Here is a 22848-nt window from a genome sequence, read left to right on the forward strand (position 1 = left end):
TTGTCCATTTCATTCCCTCTGTTTGTCAGTAGTGGGATCAGTTGCCAAGATCTTAGGTTTTTTTTTTTTATGTTAAACTTCAAACCAACTTACATTTTCCTCTTTTACCCTCACCAAGAGGCTTCTTAATTCTTTACTTTCTCTCATTAGGGTGCTGTGAAATCGTTAATGAATATTGAGTTAATAATTTTAAGTAAAATCCTCATGATTACAGTGATTTGTTGAAGAAATCATTTATTATGATCAAGTTATATATATCAGACATGTCAGGATGGTTAAGCATGATAGAAGGCTATCAACATAATCAATCACATCAAAAACCAAACTATCAAAACTGTGTGACCATCTAAATAGTTATAGAAAAAAGGTCTTTGGCAAAGTTTTTTATGAAAATTCTACAGAGTATTAGCAAAGAAGGAACTTTTATTTTTTAAACATCATGAAAAGCATCTATCTAAAACCAAAAAGATACAAAAAGGAAATGATTAGAACCCTTTCCATTAAATATAGAAGTGAAGCAAAGATGCCCCCTTTCACCATTATTTAATGTAGTTCTGGAAATACTAGCAACAGTAGTCAGGCAAGATAAATTAAAGACATAGAGATAAATTAAGACATAACATCCTTATTTTTTGATATGATAGGTGTCCTAGAGAATAGATAAGAATCCAAATTGAGACAATAGCTTCAGCAAAGTTGAAGGCTACAAAATTAAAAAAAAAAAAAGGTTTGGAATTGGTTCTATCAGATTGATAAAGCTTTGAGTATATTCTTGTTATCCAAGAATCCACCATACTAAGTATCATGAGACATATCACTATTAGACTGGCCACTAGGTAATGAATTCTTTGCTCATAGTTTGTAATTCTGAAGTTAGCAACAAAAGATTTGTGTTTTATCAGAAGGAAAAAAGGGGGCTAAGATAAATCTTAAAAATAAGCTGTTCTTTAAATAAATTGAAGTTTGATATACTATAAACTTACTAAATATACAAAAATTTTAAAAGTAAAATTAATAAATATCAGTGATAGTGAAATTACTCAAGTATAATTTAAGGCTGTTATTTACCCATAGAAAAAGACATAAACTAGAATATAATCTTTCATTTGCTTTTGCGGGGGTGGGGGGGCAGGAAAGGAAATTTATGTTTGTGTCTACCTAGAACTTCAGTGCAAACACAAGATACAAGCAATCTAAATATCATTGTGAAAATGGGCTTTATGACAAATCATTTTTAATAATACACTTAAAGACAATAGACTTTTGAATCTATCTATGTAGGTAACTCCTGATAAGGGGGTTCTCTTATCAAAACAGACAGCTCTTTGTCTGCCATTTAGAGAGATACTACTATTTTTCAAGATGATCCCATCATGTGGTGGAAAGAGCAATGGATATGCTGTATGAGAGTGCAGATTTGAAACCCAGCACTGTCCATGTAATTGTCTATGTAACTGTTAAAATTTTGTAATCTTTCTGAGCCTGTTTTTTCATCTATTTAAAAATGTACACTACTTTCCTCACAGAGGTATGAAACTTTATAATCACTAACTTTTCACAGAATAAACTCATGTTTATATGCTACATGTATTCCGGAAAAGTTGCATGTATATTTTTGTTAATTGGTTTATATACTTAAGATTGACATATTTTTGTTCCAGAGATGTATTATCTTCATTTATCACCCATACTCAATTTGACTATAGTTCCTAAGATTTTAACTTTTAGTTTCTGTCATCTTCAGCCTCTGTATGAGGGAGTTACTGATTGATAAAATTACTTTAGTGCTATTTAAAAGATATTTTTATGGAATCTTTTTTTTTTTTTTGTGAAAAGTATTCCCTCCTAATTTGTATGTTATAAATTTATGTTTTTATGTAGCAGATGTATGCTTTATTTTCTCATTCACCTTGAGAACCCTACCATGGAAGTTTTTCTCAAAAACTATGAAAAACATGAAAAAAAAAAGGATAGCATTCTTAGTGTTTTACTTCTTTGCATTCAGATCTTCTCACTGCTCTTAAAAGTAGAGAAGGGGAAAGGGTAGAGCTGAGATGTAGGAATAATGCAGGAACTTGCTTTAAATAATGACTCTAAACAAATTTTAACATATCAGAACACCCAAAAAGATGGAATAGAACATTTTCCAGTTGAAGGAAATTTGGAAACTCAGCAGAAAAGATCTGTGACAACAGGGTGAGAGTCCAGCATCCCATCCCAGTGCAGGGCACACCAGGACAATCCCAGCTGGACTTCCAAATCAGCAGCAGTACTGGTAGCTCCCCAACCTCTCAGCCCAGAGACACCAAAGAAAACTGGAAGGTCAGAAAAATGAGAACCTAGCTCACAATCCCAGCACAGACCCATCCAGGTCTCAGTTCTGGGCCAGAGTGTAGTGTCAGTGAGGCAGGACCTTTGAATCAGCAGCAATGCTGGTGGCTTCTGGGTTTTTCAGTCTGGAGACTTGAAAGGCAGTGGAAAGGGTCTGTGGTGATCAGGTAGGAATCTGATGTGCAGTTGTAGGGCAGAAGAAGGAAAAATGTTCTATATGTACAAAAATATTCATAGCAGCTCTCTTTTTAGGACAAAAAATGGAAATTGAGGAGATGTCCATCAATTAGGGAATGGTTCAATAAACTGTGCTTTGTGTTTATGATGGAATATTATCGTTCTCTGGGAATTAATGAGCAGGATGCTCTCTGGGGGAAAAAAAAAAAACACTTGGAAAGTCCTATATAAACAAAGTGAAATATATTATATACAAAGTAATAACAATGTTCTGGGATGACCAGCTGTAAATGACTTTGCTACTCTCAGTAGTACAATCACCCACAACTACTCTGAAGAATTTATGATGAAAAATCATATCCATATCCAGAGAAGGAACTACTTGTGTCTGAATACAGATTGAAGCATTTTCTCTTTCTCTAGCTCTATCTTTCTTTCTTTTTAATTAATTTTTTTTCTAGGGTTTTTCATTAGAGTGGGAGATCTATGTGGTTTTTTTTTGTTTGTTTGTTTGTTTTTTTACAACTTGACTTTTATGGAAATGTTTTGCATAACTTCACATGTGCTTTCTTCATTGTGGGTGGTAATGAGGTAGAGAATCTAGAACTCAAAAATCTTAAAAACAAATGTAAAAAAAAGTTTTGAATATAACTGGGGGAAAATATTAAATAAATGGAGTAGGGAGGACCCAAACATTAAATGTTTTCCATAGAAAAAGATAAGCATTTTAGAAGTAGTGTATTCTGCATCGGCCTGATTTTAGCAGATTTTAGAAAATATACATGGTTCTTCTATCTATAGTGACATAGAAGTACAACACTATTTATAATATAAACTTTTGAGCTTTTCTAGAGACAAATTTTCTTTAGTGAGAGACCTAACTAGCTGTCTGGGAAAATTTTACTCTTGATTAGTATTTGAAGTAATAGAGTAAAATGTGATTGGCTGAAAAACTTGGTTTTGCTTAGAGTCACTTTTTTTTTTAATTGAGGGTATGTTATATTTATAAGGGATGATGTCAATATTTTTTAATGAAGTATTTTTTTATATGACAATAATTTACAAGGGATGATGTCAATATTTTTTAATGAAGTATTTTTTTATATGACAATAATAAGAAACCTTTATCATATTTTCCTTCTGTTTTTGGATTGTGTTATGTACTAGAACTTTGGGACATCTACTTGGAAAGTTATAGAGGCATTTATGAATTTTCATTCAGCATTAAAAGTTATTTTGAAAATTGCTTGATTTATTTTAGTCTAGATTCTGCCAGTGGTTTCATACATTTACAGTAGTTAGCACCCTGCTTTTCAATTATCGTCATTCATTCAGTCATCAATTATTTTTTAATATCTACTATGTCTTCTGTATCATGCTAGGTGATGTGAATATAGAGACATAAACAAAATATTCATTTCCCTCAAAGAGTTTACTTTCCATTAGAGAAAACAACTTGTACCGAGATAAATAAGGAAAAAAACATAAAACAAAGATTGAAAAGCAGTTTATAAGAATCTGGATTTTGTAGTGTAATGAAAAGAGCACTGAATATGAATAGCAGTATTTGAGGATTTTTTGTTTTTTGTTCCATCTTTGATACTCACTAATTGCGCATTTAAAGTGTTATATAAATAATCACTATTGAAATTAGAAACTACTTTTATTTTCATTACAAAATTATGTTTTTCATAAATTTAAAGTGTTAAATTGGTCTATAGCTTATACAACTCTGCATTCTGTATTTGCATATAAAGAAAACAAGTCAATCTAAGGGATTTACTCAAGAAGGTAAACTCCAATATGTGTCCTAGCAATTGCTTAATATTTTTGGTGAAAATATTAAAAAAATGAAAAAATGTAAAAAAAAATTCACTTAACAGAAATTTCTGTTACAATCTCAATCATCATCAATACTTTTACCATGTCCTTATTGGTTACCTATCATCTTTTTCCCTACAGTGACTATATCTTTTTCTTTTTTTTTTCAAGCCCGTCAATACTCCCAATCTCTATACTTTACAGGGAATTAGGCAACTACTAGTTCATTGAAAACATTGATGCCCTCCATACTGAGTTTCTTTTTAGCTAGTTTTTACCTTTTCAGTATCATTACCAACTCTTTTTGCTTTCCCTCAGTCATAGCAGAGAAAAATTGTTCTTATTATTCTTATTAAATTAAATCCCCCTCACTACACTTTTTTAAAACAAAATCTTCTGGATATTTTTGTTTTTAACATCATTTCCTAATATATCTTTCCTCCCTCTTCCAGAAAGTCATTCCTTATAATAAAAGAGCCAATTTATCATAATTCACCAAACAGCAAAACATCCTGACATTATTATTTAATATTGCAAGTTTTTAATTCCCCACCTATTCAAAGAAGTGTAGGGTAGGCAAATTTATGTCTCTCCTTTGGGGCAGAATTTGACTGTTATAATAAATTAGCATTTGGTTTTGACTGTTTTGCTTGTTTTTTGTGTTTCTCTTTTGAATTATTTTCCTGACTCAACTTACTTCATTTTATGTTAGGCTACATAAGTTTTCCAGTACTTCTGAATAGTCATCATTTTTTTAAAATAGCAAAATAATATTCCATGCCATTCATACTTCACAATGTTGAGCCATTTTCCAGGTTATGAGAATCTAGTTTATTACTACGAGAAATGGTGCTACTCTAAATTTTGGGTGTCTCTAGTCTCTTTTTTTATTGTTGATCTCCTTGCTTTGAAAAAGGATCTCTGAGTCAAAGTATTGTATACATTTTCTTTACTTTCTTTGCACAACTCTAAATTGCCTTCCTGAATGACTAGTCCAGTTTCTATCTCTACTTAGAGTGTATCTGTCATTCTACAATTCTCCAACAATGACTCTTCTCCTGTTTTGTATTTGCCAATTGTCTGAGGGTGGAGTAAAACTTTAGAGTTGCTTGACTTCTTTTTCCTTTTTATTAGTGATTTGAAAAACTGTCTTTTATAGTTGTTCATAATATCAATCTTGATAAGACCCAGATAGCCTCTACCCTGGACATGTAGACAAATAATTTTAATAAAAATATAATAAGAAAGTGCACTTTCACTAAAAGGTCTGCCCTCTACAGTGCCTCATTAAAATCTGTAGGTGATCCTGATTCCCAGAAGGCTATTTCATGGAGTAGGTTTAATTATTCAAAGCTAGATAGGTTTCCCCCAAGGTCTGGATATCTGTTGTCCCACTACCAGCCTACCTGAATTTAGAAATGCAACATGCTTAACTTGGATTTAGGGTCAAAGCACTCAAATTCACCTCACCTTTGAGAATTACTGTGTGTTGCCTTAGGCAGATTGGTTTATTTCTCTGGGTTTTGGTTTCTTTTACTATGAAATGAGGATTTGGTTGAAATCAGGGGTTCTTTGTCTGTGGTTCCTCAGCTTGTTATAAAATTATTTTGATAACCAAGTCTCAGTGTAATTTATTTTCTTTTTAAACTTATTGTTTTTTCTTTTATTTTATGCATTTAAAATATTATTGTGAGAAAAGTTTCATTGGCTTTATCAGGCTGCCAAAGACAATCCCTGACACTAAAATAATTAAGAACCCCTGATCTAGATAATATAAAGGCCCTTCATGCTAATTAGGTCTGTGATTATCAAAAGCTTGGCAAGGTATCATACATCTTTTGGCCCCAGTCATCCTCAGTGAACACAAGTTATAAGGGGGTTGTACTTTATATTAGTGAAGAAGCTAACAACATTGGTGAAAATAAAAATGCAATTATGAACATGCAGTTTAAATATTACTGTGTCTTCCATGATAAAATAGCTGAGGTAGTGATAATAATAGCTCATATTTATATAATGTCCCAGAGTTTATAAGAAGCAGAATGATGTGGTAGACAGAATGCTGACTGTATTCAACTTTTGTCCTGATGTGTTTGCTAAATGATTTGGTGAGTGGAGAGAAAGGGAGGCATGAAGAAGAGAAAACAATGGAAAGGAGGAGAGTACAAAAGGATGTGTGTGTGTGTGTGTGTGTGTGTGTGTGTGTGTGTGTGTGAAAGAGGGAGAGATAGAGAGACAGAGACAGACAGAGACAGAGACAGAGACAGAGACAGACAGAGGTAGAGATAGAGACAGACAAGGACACAGAGAGAGAGACAAAGACGTAGAGAGAAGGACAGAGATAGAGAAACAGAGACAGACAGAGGAATGGGGGAAAGGAGGGAGGGAGAGAGAGACAATAGAAGGAGGGGGGAAAGAGAGAAAGAGGGATGAAAGGAGGGGGAGAGAAGGAGGGGAAGAAGGAAGGATGGCAAGAGAGAGAAAGACAGAAAGAGAGCATTGTGAGACATACACAGAGTTGTAAAGATATAAGAAATCCAAGGATATAAAGGAAGTAACTGTTAACTGCGGGCAAGATCTAGAAGACAATCCATGAGAGCCAGAATAGAATGGGACATTTTTGCTAAAGGCATCAGGAAATAAAAATTAGACTTCTATAAGTTCATGACTTATCTTTCTTCAAGGTAAGATTAGCTCCCTGAAGACCTGAAGCCTGAGACAAGATTGTTGATTAAATCATAAAATTCTTTCCTTATATTCTGCATTATGGTTGTGGTAAGTCCTTTCAAGAAGCCCCCCAAAATTTACCTTTGTTAGGATCCTAGAACTAGACCTTAAGTCCCGCTCAATTTGGACTGGATTGGATCACTCCAGGACTAAACTCTGCAAAAAAGGAACCTTGACCGTATTTTCAAATTATATTATATTTAAGATCAGAATGAACATATAAGAAGCCAGTAATTAAATTTTTTCTTTTGCCTTTTATTACTTAGTAAAACCATTAAAATACATGAAAGAAGGGCTGTGAACTGTTTTTACGTAGTAATGGAACAGAGAACAGTAAGATCTAGGTTCTCTGCTATGGTGAGCATCTTGTCTGTCAAAGAAATCAGAAAACCCAGTCCTATTAGGATAAAAGAGTGAAACTATATCTCATATTTAGCTTATGGTAACTCCACTCTTGACCGAAGAATTGCAAAGATATTTTGAAGACATTATCAGAAAAAGAATAACCTTTAATTTTGGTACAAAAGTTTATTTCATGGCTAATTTTCTATCACTAAATTACATAAATTTAGTTTTTCTAGAAAAGATTAGCCAGGGAATTAATGTTTCTGAAAATTTCTAACAGCCCACTTCTTTATAATCATCATTTGCTTGTCTTTCCATCCTATAATTTATTCTGTTTTCCCTCAAGTTTTGCTTGTACTCTTCCAGATTTTTCCATGTGTATTAAAACCCTAAGGACTCAAGTTTTTTTTTTTTTTTTTACACCATTTTCCTACTATACCAAAATACTTGAAACTTCATCGCTATCACATTAGCCAAGATGAACTTTTTGTGAAGCCTATGACTGGTGTTGTTTTTTTTTTTTCTTCCCGCTTTGGTTTTTCTCCAGTGGAATATTGGCCAATTGTATTGTCATGTGTGTGGAGGTCACTCTGGTGAATAATGTTTAATAGACAAATACCAAAACATTAGTTAGCTTGTGATGACTTGTGAGATGTTTTTGGCTGATTAATATGAAAATTTGGGTAGATAAATGAAAAACTATTTTAAAAAACATTTGAGCTTATTCATTTGGATGGGAATTTAAAGCTGAATAATGATTATGCCTTGTATTAAGAATTATTTCTCATGATTACTCTTATCAACAAAACACAAGTATTAAAATTAAATCCCCTGAGTTTAATTGTGCATCAGTTTCAACTTTTAAGGGGATATCGGAGGAGGTAGACTTGGATGCTTTTCATAAGCTTAACTTTCAACTATACAGTGTCATGCAGGTGAAATGAAAGAAAATTATTATATGCACCTTGTAATTATAATTTGCTAATGGCTTTTAACAAAGTATCAAGAGGATTTTATTTTTCAGTAAAAGAATAGAAAAATATATTGCTAAAGGTTTTAATAAAAGAAAAAAAAAAGATCTGTTTTTACTTTTCCTATGTCAATGTTGTGCTTTCAGACATATGCAAACTTTATAGTCATCCTATCTGTATAATTTTCTTTTGGAATGATAGCTTAACGGTTTTCCTGCATGGATTGTGTTAAAAATCTTTATAGACCAGATTCACTAAACATATGTTCAACTTTTGGGCTGCTAACTTTAGTGCCAGGTTTTTTTTTTTTTTAAGGTATACTTAACTTTGGAATTTTGTCTCAGCTGATCCTTTTTATTAATACTTCATTAAAACATCCTTAATTTTTATTCTCTTACTCTATCACTTCTATAATATCAGGTGATCTGAAGGTTTTCTCTAAGAAATAATTACCACATAAACTGGATCAAATAAGTGGAGATTATTATAGTTAAGAGGAATATTTGAAGGAACTTTAACTTTGTTGCTTTAAAATCTTGATTGTAAATAGTAATAAAAATATCCTGATAAAAACAGATGATTGAAGTTGATTGAAAAATACATTTCCTTGAATCAGTTTCAGTGCTAAGTAATATATCTCAGACTAGAACTATCTGATTCCTAATCCATTGTTTCTTCCACTGTACCAAGTTGGTCATGGCTTTTGAATTGTTTCTATATTATTTGTTGCTAAATTTGACTGTCACTAGCAAAATCTATCCAGACAGGTCATTTGTAATAAATGACCACTCCTGTTGTTTGAAAATAATAAAATGTTTAACAGTTGTATAATTATGAATCTAAGTTGAATAATAATTAATAACATAGTGAAAATAAAATTCTTACGAACTCTGATTAGCACAGTGATCAACTTGGATTCTTGAGGATGCATTATGAAACATGCTATTCACCTCCTAAGAGAGAGATGATTAGGATACAAGTTAAAAAAATGTTTTGGATATGGTTAATATGAGAATTTGTTTTCTTGACTATGGATATTTGTCATGGATTTTTGAGGTGTCTTTTTTTTTTCCTTTTTGGTGACCTGAGTAGGAGAAGGTGGGATATAGAGAAGCAGGTTTTTGTTCATTAAAAAAAACAAAATTAAAGCTTATATTTTAGTCTAACTCAAAAGTAATTTTCTAGCAATTGGCCTTTTAGTTATGATAGCTTACCATAATTCAATTATTATCTTATAAACAAACTGTAACTGTTGGTCATAAAGATAGTATACAATGTATTTATATGTTATCTGATCCTCTCCCTTTCTGTTTAACAGAATAGCCTTGGTTTTCATTGAACTGTATAGCTTATAGAGTTAAATATGGTTTTATATAAGCAAATGAATTTATTAATATTATTATTATTTCTGTGTGGATTTGAATTCTCTTAGTTAAGGAAGTTTATGGAAGGATAGGATTTCTGAGTGATCTACCTGAACAACTAGAAATGGTGTGTTAAAGTAGTTTATCAGTTTATGTGGAGGGTGATTTGAACACATGCAAATTACATGAATTCTGACTTTATCCTATAGGATGTAATCAAAACTATGCTTAGTGAAACCATTCTGGACAGCAATTTGGAACTATGCTCAAAAATTATCAAACTGTGTATACCCTTTGATCCAGCAGTATTTCTACTGCACTTATATCCTAAACAGAACAAGGAGGGAAAGGGACCCACATGTGCAAAATGTTTGTGGCAGCCCTTTTTAGAGTGACAAGAAATTTGAAACTAAGTGGATGCCCATCAATTGGAGAATAAGTGATGGTACAGAATGTTATGGAATATTATTGTTCTATAAGAAACAATCAGCAGAATGATTTCAGAGAGGCCTGGAAAGATTTACCTGAACTGATGCTAAGTGAAATGAGCAGAACCAGGAGATCATTGCACACAGCAACAGCAGAATTATATGATGATCAATTTTGATGGACGTGGCTCTTCTCAACAATTAGATGATTCAGGCCAGTTTCAATGATCTTGTGATGAAGAGAGCCATCTACATCCATAGAGAGGACTGTGGGAACTGAGTGTAGATCACAACATAACATTTTAACTTCTTTTGTTGCTCTTTGCTTGAATTTTCTTTTCTTTTTTCTTATTTTTCCTTTTTGATCTGATCTTTCTTGTGCGGCAAGACAACTGTATAAATATGTATGCCTATTTACATATATTTTACTGTGTTTACCATATTTAAACATACATGTTTAACATTACTTGCCATCTAGGGGAGGGAGTGGTGGAAAGGAGAGGAAAATTGGAACACAAGAATTTGCAAATTATCCTTGCATATGTTTTAAAAATAAAAAGTTTCAATAAAAAATAAAGACTTCCTCATTAAAAATAAAAAATAATAAACTATTTCTATAAAGAAAAAAAAACTATGCTTGGTGAGATAGAGAAAGGGAAAGGGAAAAGAGAAATCTAATTGTATCTTCTCCCTTGTCCTAAACAGATATTCATATCTTGCGATTTTGGTCAAATATTCAATATGGTATTAAGTAGATTTATAAAAGCACAAAAAATGAAGAATATATTCAAAGAGAAGGAGAAATGGTGAGGAATGAAAATTATAAGGACAGTGAACCAGTGACATTTTCAATAAACCTTTCAAAAAGTATTCAAGCCCTTGAATAATATGATTTGTCTTTGGAAATTTTTATTGATGATAGTCAATTCTCTTAGTATTTTCTCTTTAAGAAGACTGATGTTTTCTGAATTTTAATATAATGAGTATGAAGAAATAGGTTTTCAAGATACTGTTACAAGCAAGGATACTTTACAGTGATTTATTTCCATTTCTGAACATCACTATGCTCATTGATTGCCCCATCTGAAATAGCAGTTTCTATACCATTTTTAAAATGGGGCACCTTGGAGCATCATATTCTGCTTTTTTATATTCCTTAATTCTCCTGAGCTACAGCCATGTCTGTATTCATATATTATATTCATGTTTACAAAATGAAAAAAAATTGGAAATATGAAGACTGTCTTTTTACCTGATTCTGACATTTTTCTCTATCTCTGCTTGCTGATTAGGTAGGCAAAGAAGCTGAATAAAAAGACACTGACAAATTCAACTCAAGATGAATTTAATATTGATAGATATAGGAATACATAAGAGCATACAAGGAAAGTTTCATATTTTTTTGTTTTGTTTTGTTTTGTTTTGTTTTGTTTTTTGGTGTATGACTTTCCTCTGAGCCAATGAAACTACAATAAGAGAATTAATTCCCCAATATTTTCAATCTCCTATAAAAATTATGTCTTTTCCCATCTATTTGTGATCCTTTCTAATATCCAAGTAGGATCTCAATACCATCCATACAATTGGACCTCTTGGTTTTATTGAAAATGGCAGTCTATGGGAGATTCCCTAAAGATAGTTGCAGAATATATCAATTCATATGAATCAATAGGTATTTATTAAATATATGTAGTGTGTTTAACTAGTACTAGACTCAGATAGTCATATAATCTCTAAATACTGCATATTTGTTTTCAAACCTAATTGAAAATTCTGGCTATTTTGCTTTGATAAGTCTTGAATGATTTTAGCTTCAGTTACCATAGCAATCATTGCTTTTCTGTTTACCATCAATGGCATTTTAAGAAAACTGAGCTACTTTTGTTCAAAGTCTCAAAATTTTTTTTATGTGAAAATGAAGACAAACTAGGACTCCCTTGGTTGTAGACTTCCTGAACAGGTCAAGACTGGAAAAGCTTTAGCTAAGAATTTTTAATTCATCATGTTAATACATGCTTTTTTTTCAAAATGATTTTCCTTAAGGTCAGGTTATTTTTTTTTCTTTTAAACATACATTTTTAGCATTATAAAATACTTTTACTAATTAGTAAATTTAATTTTGTACTTTAGCTTGCATACAATGTAATTGCATTATTAAATAAACTAAATAAGAATATACTAGGATTAGAGCTTTTATTTATTAAATTCAGTTCACAATGTTTTTAGCTTGTCACTCATTTGTAATATTGAGCAGAAAGAATATTTTGAGTCTTATTTTTAACATAATTATAACAGATGAACCATTTAGGATTTTTAGTGTAATCTGTGATTCTTTCTCTGATCTTTTCTTGGCTATAAGTTATTTATATCTTAAAATACATCCTATATTAATCTTTAAAGAGCAGATAGCACAAAATATATATATATTTTAATTTGGATATTCATGTTTGATAGACAAAAATGAAATGAAAAGTTTAGAAAAGATAAAATGAGTATATAGTTGAAAAAAATCATTCATTTATCTTTTAAAAATCTCTTAATATAACTCAAATCATGCCATTAATGTGACAATTAAACTTTTTCATATCATCTTGTTCTGTATTACATTCTACATTCTGTGTTCTATACCTTTTGGAGCTATTATATTTATAACTCATTTACAGTGCTTCAGATGTGATATTTTACATTAAAATCTAATGATAATATTCTCATTTATTTTATTTATCATATTGGTATCCAAAAATACTTAGAAACTGATTAACTACCTATAATTTTTTCCTGTTTTCAATTATTTCTAGTATTCCACATTTTAGTCTTTTTTAAAAATCTGTTTTCTCCATAGCTTTTCTATTCTATGTTGGTTCTTTCTCAACTACCAAATTTTTATGTTAAAGTTTGAATATTTAAGTATAAATATACATTGAAATGAATGAAACATAGCAGTTTTTTTTCTTTCTATTATTGCAACAAAAAGAGGAAAATTGGCATAGAGATATAGGAAAATGTTTAACTGCAATGGCCTCAGCTGAAAATGATTTGTTATCTCACAAAAATGTTGGGTTAACAGTAGAGTTTTTCTCCTTTTCTTAATATATAATGTTATTTGAAAATGTTATTTTGTTTTGTTTCAGATAGTGTCAAAATACACTGCCATTGTAAGAAAGGCAATTCCAATGTATTTTCAGATTCTAGTCTTGAGTTATGCATATAACTGAATTCAAACCACTGGTAAATTTATAATATCACTAAGTTGGAAAAAATATCAACTCTTAAAAACGGAGTTTTTTGTCTCTCTTTTTCAGTCAGTGGCCAAAACTGGGCGACTCATGATCAGTCATGAGGCTCCCTTAACTGGAGGCTTTGCATCGGAGATCAGTTCTACAGTTCAGGTAGAGTAAGCTTTTTGGGGGGTATAAGTTCTAATATTTTATAGATTCACTTGTGTCTTAGGGAGAAAAACTGCTAATCCCAACCTGCAAAGGTAAGCATTTCATTGAAATCCATGTTTTCTGTCTATCTTCACTGCCTTTTAGTTAATGGTATAATTACATTTTCTAGAAAAGGATTTGTATAAAAACAAGAGCTGAAAAATCCTGTGTAGGGGAAAGTTTGAAAACAGTTCAATAAATCACATTCTGTTGTATTTAAAATTTCACTTACGTAGGCTATATGCAGTTTTTCAAAGTCTTCTCAGTTTGAATCTTATGTTTCTCCTCTAATAAAACCAAAGCTGACTATGAAATGGTCCATTTTGAAGTTAGTCTTAAATGTTTTTAGATTCCAACTTGTAATAAATTACTTTGTCAAAAAGTCAGTCTTTTAAAGGCATTGTGTAACTAAATTATTTCTGAAACTGGCAACTGCAGCAGCAAGGTTGAAAGGCTTATGTAAAGATTTATATTTTAGAATTATCACTCAAAATATATGTCCTGTTACATGAGAAAAAATAATATTCCTTTTTGTATCACTTCTGGTTACTAGAGTTTTTACTTAATGCCTATATACATATTTTTTATGTCATATCATTAAGTAGATGACCTAAAAAGTATTTTCCTTTTCTTTTAATTTGTCTATTAAAAAGCAAATTAAATCTAGCACTTTAATGTAACAATACATTACTGAATTAAATGTTTACTGTTAAAATTGAACTTTGTTCTTTGACCATATTGAGAATTTTTGTTTATTTTCATATTAGACTTTCCTCAACTTTTTGAAAGTTTTTAATTCACTCAATCTTAATAGAGATTTCACTTTATTATAAATTGAATTTAAATTAATCATAGTGCCTCCTCAAATTAAAATGTTATCATTGAATAATAGCAAATGCCACTTTGGTATTACAATGTATAGGAAACTTGAATTTTTGGGAAATTTTAACTACTATAACTTTTTTGTACTATAAAATACAATAAAGTAATTCAGAGTGTTATTTGGGGAGATGATACTGTTTTTAAAGTGACATTGATGAAAAATTTATATATTTTTGTCTTTTTTTGAAATAAAACATGTTTTTGTAATCACAAAACATGATTATATATCTTTAATGACAAGTTAAAATGAACAGAGTATTATTGCTACTTATAATTAACATGGGTTTAATTCATGCAAAGACATGATGAATGATTACATACAAAATTTAATAAAAGCAAGCTTTGAGGTTCTTGCAATGTCAATGTTTTTCTTTCTTCCTCCTCTACCCTCTTCTTCTTCTAAGCTGTTGTTTCCCCATCTTACCCAGGAAGCAATGGCCTCTCATGAAGCCAAACCCAAATACTTGATCAGTCCCAAAGCTTTATGCTGCTTTTTTTTTTTTTGCCTGATATGGACCAGTTCATCCTTTAAGCATCCTCATTACCTCCTGCTCATAGAGATTATTCTGATGGTGTGGACACTCAATTGGCTTTTGCCACTTGTTTTCCCATTTTATTAGGAGACATTAGCTTTTTTGTTAAATATGTTATAGTATTCTTTGCATCATTAATATTTTACATTAAAAAAACCTTTTTTTCCCCTCTGCTTGTCCAGTTTCTATTGTCCATTTGTAAAAACTAAGTGTTGTTAAAAGTTGCTAAAGATTGATCATTAAGATCAAGGTCATATGGTACATCAGCTGGAAAAAAGAAATTGAGGTTTACATTTTCTTAATGATATATTCAATTCACTCTATTCCACAAGCAACATTGATTAATACTTGGTGCCTATATCTGAATTTCACACGACTCCTTTTCTATAAATTTGCCCACCAAACACTTTGTTACAATAATTTTATCATGAACTTTTCATGATATTTGAATAAAAACAAAAATGAGTCAGGGCAGTGGGGAGGGGATTAGAGAAAAGTAAGTAAAAAAGATTGGAAAGTAAAACTATGTGGATTTTTATTCTAGCTGTGCCCTTAAAGTGTGCTTTCATTTATGTGTGTTGTATATACCCACCTACTCTCTTTCTTAGGGAGTGTCAGAAAAGAAAATTTAGATTTCTGGATCAGTTGTTTAATTTATTTACTTTTAGTTTTCTCTATTAAAAATGCTTGACTTGATCAATCATTGTTATTTTAATTGCTAATAAAACAAGAAATTGACATGATACACAGGCATGTCAAACCTCTACATTAAAGAACTTAGGAAATGGAATTTAATTTTCTTATAACAAGGAAATTGAACATGTACAAGATAAAATTTGAATTATGTAGAAATGATGGGTATAAATATGACATAATGTGAAGGAAGTGAATTTTAATGAGAAGTTAAAACAGTGTTCACAAATATATCCCTTCATGTTAATGAAAAATATATACCATGATAATGGGGGATAAAATCATTTCCTGGGATTATGCAGTAAGATATGATGAGGCTTTTATAGTTGATGATAATGTTTTCTTTGTGTACTTTTGAAATGATCTAACTCTGATGAGAATTGGGTTTTTTTAAAAGCCTATTTAAAGGTTATTGTCAACATCTTGATTTTTAAATATATGACAAAATTAAGAGTGCCTTACATTGTTGAAACTGAAATCACTTAATAATTCTGAGTTGTAGTTTTCCTGTAGCTGAAATAATGAATTTTCCCCACAACTGTTAGTTGCCAGATTTTTCTTTTAAATTTTTTTCAAAAAGTAACATTATTTCATGGTGTCTACTTTTTCTTAATCTAAGAAAATCCATTATTTAAATAAAAATCTTTCTAATTTGAGAAAATTTAGAGATATTGTTTCATTTTTTATATTTCTAAGTTTATTTTAAGATAAATGTGTTGTAGATTAAAATATTAGTTTAAATATTCTCCTGATTACCTCAACTAATGGAAATAAACATATGAAAATAAAATGTGAAAATAAACAGCTAGAAAATATTTGCTAATGCTATTTTTGTGGATTCCTACTCACTTTTAAATCAGTGAAAGACAACGTAGTTCAGTGAATACAGAACACACCTGAGATCCAGAAAGAATTAAATCAGAGTAAATTACACTACCTTTCTGGACCCTAGGCAGTTATCCATCTATACATTAAAAATGTTGATTTACATTTGTAGTGGAAATTTCCTTCTCTAGGACTTCTCTAAATCAATAAAATCAAAAGTCTAGTCTTCAGTTCTATACCCAGAAAGTCAGTAATATAATAAAGAATATAGATCTCAATCACAAAAAAATCCAAAAGGTTGATTATGAACATTAGAGAGAATAATGATTTTTAAAAAATTACTAAATAAATGAAACATCTAAAATAAACAAGGTTTGGACTGAATATTAACATAATATAAAATTTTCTCTTCATTTCAATTTTGAGTGGACAAATATGCTATACAAAATTGTATTAGGATAGGATGATTTGTTGTTTGCAGGATAGATCATCAAAAATATCAGTATGTTTTATTAAAAATCATTTAATCACACTTTTGTTATAGACTTGTAATTTTTATGACGTGGACAACTCTCAGAGTGGAAATGTTCACCTGTGATGTGGGACAATTTATTTTTAATTTATTTTATTTAAGAATTACTTGGGTCACTGATACATTATACTATTATTTTGAATTCCAAGGCTGGTCTCTTGTAACATTGCTCATGTTTCCTGTCATGTCTAATCATATGGAGAGACAGCATGGTGTAATGGATAGGGAATGGACTTAAAGTTAGGATTATCTATGTTCAGATCCTTCCGTATACTTCCTCATAAACTGTGTGATCTTGGACAAGTCATTAAACTACTTTATTTTTCAGATTCTTCATTGTAAAATAAAAAGGGTTTATTTGGTGATTTCTAAGTTTCTTTCTAATTCAAAATCAATAATTCCATCATCTTATGTAAAAGATATAAAATGCTACATGAATATCTTATGTTTTTAAAGAAATACTATTCATAGTATTCTAGTCATATTACTTAACAGGTAGAAAAATGATCAAGTTATTATGAGGATTTATAATTTTTCCATATTAGAGTTGTTAAAAAATTAATGTATTGAACAATGTATAGAGCTTCCATTTAGTAGAAAATAATTTAAAATGAAAACTGTTATATAATCTAATAAATTCTTATTATTTAAATTAATTGGAGTTCACTTGAAAGGGGAGGGAAAAAATGTCAGATATAGATGTATTTGACTTCTAGTAGGAAAAAAAATTATTAATTTAAGATTCAAAGCTTGCTATCTCTCATCTAAATTTCTATCTCCATCTGTTCTGACTTTGGGGGAAAGAGTTTTTCTTTCTATTTTCCATTTGAAATGCAGTAAAGGTGAAGATATACTTTTCTTAAATGAAAATGGATCACATTCATATGAAAAACTTGAGTGCGTGTGTGAAAGACATGAAAGAGCAGGAATGTTAGATATTATAGTTGAGCAAAATGCAGATTTAGCAGATTCTTGAACAAATGGATTATTTTTGCCTTCATATAATCACTGATTTTTAAGAATTCTTTTCCATCTTTAAAAATACAATTTTATTAATGTTAACCCTAAAATTATTTAGTAATAAATATACATTATTTAAATCATATTGTAAAACATAATTTGTGGCATTCAGAAATTCAATATGGCATATTGCCGTAGGCATAGTAGAAACTTACATCTATTAATAATTTGTAACACAGATTCATATAATGATGAAATAAATTATGAGTATGATTGAATTGTACTCTAAGAAAAAAATACAAGACAAGTAAAATCCTTTCTCCCCATCTTCTGAATTTAGTGCTTAATAAGGATGCCAAAAATCTTTGGGATTGTGGTTGGCTTAAAGATTTGTTTTTTTTACACATGGAAGCAATAAGTCTGTAATAAAGAGTCCAATTGGAGGCAATGGTAAGTTTCCATACTATTGTTCCATCCTTTCTGTGAGGTCTCTTAGCCTAGAATAAAAAGTCAGCGATTGTTAAATATATACATTCATTTTTAAAGGAATCAGATCATCATAAATATAATAACCTGAAAAGACAAGAAATCATTATATGCAAAGGAAGGTTTTTATATCTTTTAATGAAAGAACTGTTGTTTTCTTATTAGCTCAAATTGTAATTTTTATAGGAGTATTCTAGCATATAAATTTCTTATGATTATCAAAATTAAAAATATGTACTTTTCAGACAATGATGAATTGGTACAAGTGCAAGGTCAAAGTTTTAGACTACAGAGTTTTTGAGATTATAGCATACTTTAGTATATTAAAGTTTTAAAAACTATTTTTAAAAATTGAGACTAAGTAAAAAGACAAGCCTAAGCAATAATATAGTGATTACAAGAGAAGTTTTATAATTCTAATTTGCTTGACATAACATGGTACATATTGTTCAGTGAAATTGGATCAGATATAAATAATGATACCTAGGTGATAACATAATTAGGCAAGACATTTAATGATCAGATATTAGATGACAAATAATAATCTTGAAGTTATGAAATAAAGAGGCACAGGCATTTCCTTTGTCTAAGATAATTAAATTTGTATGATACAGAGGTGGATTAATTTGACCCCTTTACATGGACAAAAAGTAAATAAAGAGACTCAACAAAAAGTTCATTGAATAGCCATTATTATTATAAACCAAGTATCAGTCTGCACACAATGCTAGTCTATATTCCCCACACCCTTACAGATATGCCAAAATACATAGGAAATAAGCATCATCCAAAACATTCTCTTTAAAGAAAAATATTTTGTTATATATACATTGTCATGGACCTAAGAACACAAAACTTACCATTTTGAAAAGTTATGATAATTCTAAAAAAATTGATTCAACATGCTTATAAATGTTGACAATTATATTTTAAATGAATAATACCAGCAACATTTGTTTTTAGAAAAATAAGTATTTTGTCCTTTCTCCCAAGCTCCAGTTCTCTGTCCTCTACTGCCAATAGGGTAACTGCCTCTATTTTTTTTTTTTTTTTTGCTCATGTTCCTGAAATCGGTCATGCCCCAAATCAGCCTTACTACATTTTCTAAGGAAAACTATTATACTTTTAAACTTTATTTTTGCCATTTGTGCCACCATTTACAATTTAAAATTTTACACATTTAAAATCTTAGCACTATTTCCTTCTCTCATCCTTGGTATATAACATACCAAGTTATTACTTCCTATTGATTCTGCTTCAGTTCTCCTCAATCCATTAAGCATTCAATGGATGCCTGTTATGTGAAAGATTTTGTGTTCAACATGGGGATACAAGAAAACAAAATAATTGTTATTTCAAGAAACTTACATTTGATCAACAGGAAGGAGATATTTGGACCAAAAATGTGTAAAAATTAAATATAATAATAAATACAAGGTAAGTTTAGGAAAGAGGGCACTAGCAACTGGGTAATCAAGATAGGCTTTATTTTAGGAATATTGAAGTTGAGCCTTAAAGGAAGCTAAGAATTCTATGAGACAGGTGATAAGAAGAACTCATGTAGGGGACAACTTGAGCAAAGGTAGATAAATAGCAGATGGAATTTAGGACACAGGGAACAGGAACTGGGGCAGTAGCTGTCCATTTATATTTCAAGCACTGATTAATACTGTATTGGACTTATGTTGCAGCCTTTTAACAATTTTTGCTGTCTGTTCAAATGATAATGTGAAATAACATATATAAAGTGGTTTACAAGCTTTAAAATCCTACATAAATATTAGCTATTAACAATTATTAATATTCTCTTCTTTGACTTTTTTATACTTTAAAACTACTCTCACCGTATCCTTCATATGAATGCTAGATTTGATTATATCACTCTTAATAGTTAAAACACTTCACTAGTTCCCTTTTGCCTGCTGAATAATTCTGTCTCCCTAGCCTGAAGTTCCAAGAGTGAACTTAAATCTGATTGGATGCCTTTTTGTTCCATATGGATGCTCAGTACTGTAATGCCTTCTTAGAGTTGTTCCCTTCCCCCAGAACTTCTTCCCTTTCTGGCTTTTGAATTCAGAATTCTGCCTCCTTTAAAAGATTTTCCCTAATCTCTGAGTTGATAATTATTTTGCCCCTTTGTACCTCTTACATTTTTGTCATATATTGCTTTGTTATAATCATTTGCTTACATATACATCTATATATTATATTTAAATTTCTACCGACTTGTCAATATTTGTTTCTGAATCTCCTCCACCATTTAATACAAATCTATATACACAACACACACTTTGTAAATGTTTTAAGTTGTGGGATTCTTTGTTAAAACAATTAATTACCTATACTTTGATGATTCTTTAGTAGCCTTCTTCTCCTGTAATAGGAATAGAGAATTATTGTTTTCCACTCTTTAGAAGTTATTTTAAAAATATTAAAGTGAATTAAAGTGAAAAAGTAGTTTTTTTGCTACGGGACTTAGTACAATGTGCTGAACTTATGATAACCTGATTATTTCTCCCCATTTAGGCAAGCAAAGAAAGAATTCCTGGGAAATTCCCTGGAGCAAGGCAATAGTTCCCTTATGTTTACCACCATCCTTCCTTCTCCACTTGCCCAGTGTCTGAAATTTTGTGGTAGCATTCATTTTTTCTTCTCCCCATGTTCCCCAGGGATTGTTCCCCAGGAAATATTTGTACTTGGCACATGCTTTATCTCAAGCAAACGCTTAGAAATTATAATCTCTGAATTAGTAACTACTTCCTTATAAAAGTTTCTCAAGAGCTATCATCTATCAATAGAAATAGGACTTCAGACCAAGGAACATCTAACTTTATGGTAAAGCTGTAATCTTAATCCTATCAATTATTCCCTGATTGAACTGTGACAAATATATATTTTTCCTCTCTTCTTCAACTGGTGCTGTTTATTGTCACTTGGAAATCTCTTGAAAAGTATATCATAGATAGATAAATAGATAATTTAGTATACTGGTTAATTGCTTAACTATTGTCTCTTCTGAGAAGCAAATGTCCCAAGTAAGGTTTATAACCTTCTCCCTCCATGTTTGTACTTATATTCTTCATATTATCCTATGTCTGACTCTGTGACTACATTTGGGGTTTTCTTGGCAAAGATACTGGAGTTGTATCTAGAACTATCTAGAAGTATCTGAGGTCAGATTTGAACTCAGAAAAATGAGTATTCCTGATTTCTGGCCTAACATTCTATCACTGTGCCATTTAGCTGTCCACATTATCTATCATTATATGCTGTAATTGAACAAAATGTGTACCTTATGAAATCATATTTTAGATTTTAGAGGTAGTATAATGTAGCATAAATTTTGCTGACCCGAGAAGCAGAAGATCTAAATTTGAATACCACTATCAAATACTACACTGTGTGAAAGTGGACAAGTCATTATCTATTAGACAGTCCATTGAGGGATTCTAAGCCACAGTTTCCTCAGCAATAAAATGGGAAAATAGTATTTGTACTTCTTGCTTAATACAGCTTCTAGGATTGTTTTCCTTATCTGTAAGGAATTTTATGGACCTTCTAATTTAAACAGATTATTTTACAGATAAGGAAACTGGTAATTATGTAACTTCCTCAAGTCATACAGATATTTGAATCCAGATCCTTTAGATTAAGAACTTGTCCTCTTTATACTTGTACCACACTGCTATGTAAGGGAAAGGCTTTGTAACCTTTAAAAGAAATATATGTTATCACATTTGGTGGCCTGCCATTGCTCAAAATTATTTTTAAAAAATAATTATTAACAAGGACATATATTAGCTTCTGTGTACATTATATTGATTAAAATATTTTCACTGTAGTCATCAGAGATCGCTTTGATTCTTCCAAACATCCATCCACAGTAAACATAATTACTAACAATAGCTACCATTTACCTGGTGCTTTAGGGTTTGTTAGGTTTGTTAGGATAATAATAATAATCATAATAATAATCATCTTGAAATATTCCCAGGCTTCTTTTGCTTCCTTTTCCTTTCTGAGTTCACTTTTATTTCCTTTCTCCTTATCTTCACTGTCCATTCTCTTTGCACAACTCTTTTCCCTCTTTTCTTCCACATAAGACCCATAGCATATCCCAGAACTGGAGTGTTAGTTGGGTAATAAATCATATTCTATTGATGTTGTAAGTGTATTCTAACAATCATAAATTGCTCTCAATAAAGAAGATGTTCCTTTCTGTTAGAATATTTTTTTGGATAATACACCATATTCTATTGAAGCTATAAATATTTTCTAACCATCATAAGTTGCCCTCAATAAAAAGATATTTCTTCATAGACTACTTGAGAAAACCTTTGTGTGA

At 30.7% G+C, this 22848-nt stretch overlaps 1 protein-coding gene across 1 annotated transcript in view; it reads left to right on the forward strand.

Moving 5' to 3' along the window:
- Window positions 1-22848, forward strand: part of BCKDHB (branched chain keto acid dehydrogenase E1 subunit beta) — a 238451-nt gene that overhangs the window by 147170 nt on the left and 68433 nt on the right. The window contains exon 9 of the mRNA XM_051997318.1: window positions 13467-13553. Within this exon, the coding sequence (XP_051853278.1) occupies window positions 13467-13553 (87 nt within the window). The remainder of the gene's footprint in view (window positions 1-13466; window positions 13554-22848) is intronic.

This window comes from Antechinus flavipes, chromosome 4 (assembly GCF_016432865.1).
Source record: "Antechinus flavipes isolate AdamAnt ecotype Samford, QLD, Australia chromosome 4, AdamAnt_v2, whole genome shotgun sequence".
Taxonomy (NCBI): Eukaryota; Metazoa; Chordata; class Mammalia; order Dasyuromorphia; family Dasyuridae; genus Antechinus; species Antechinus flavipes.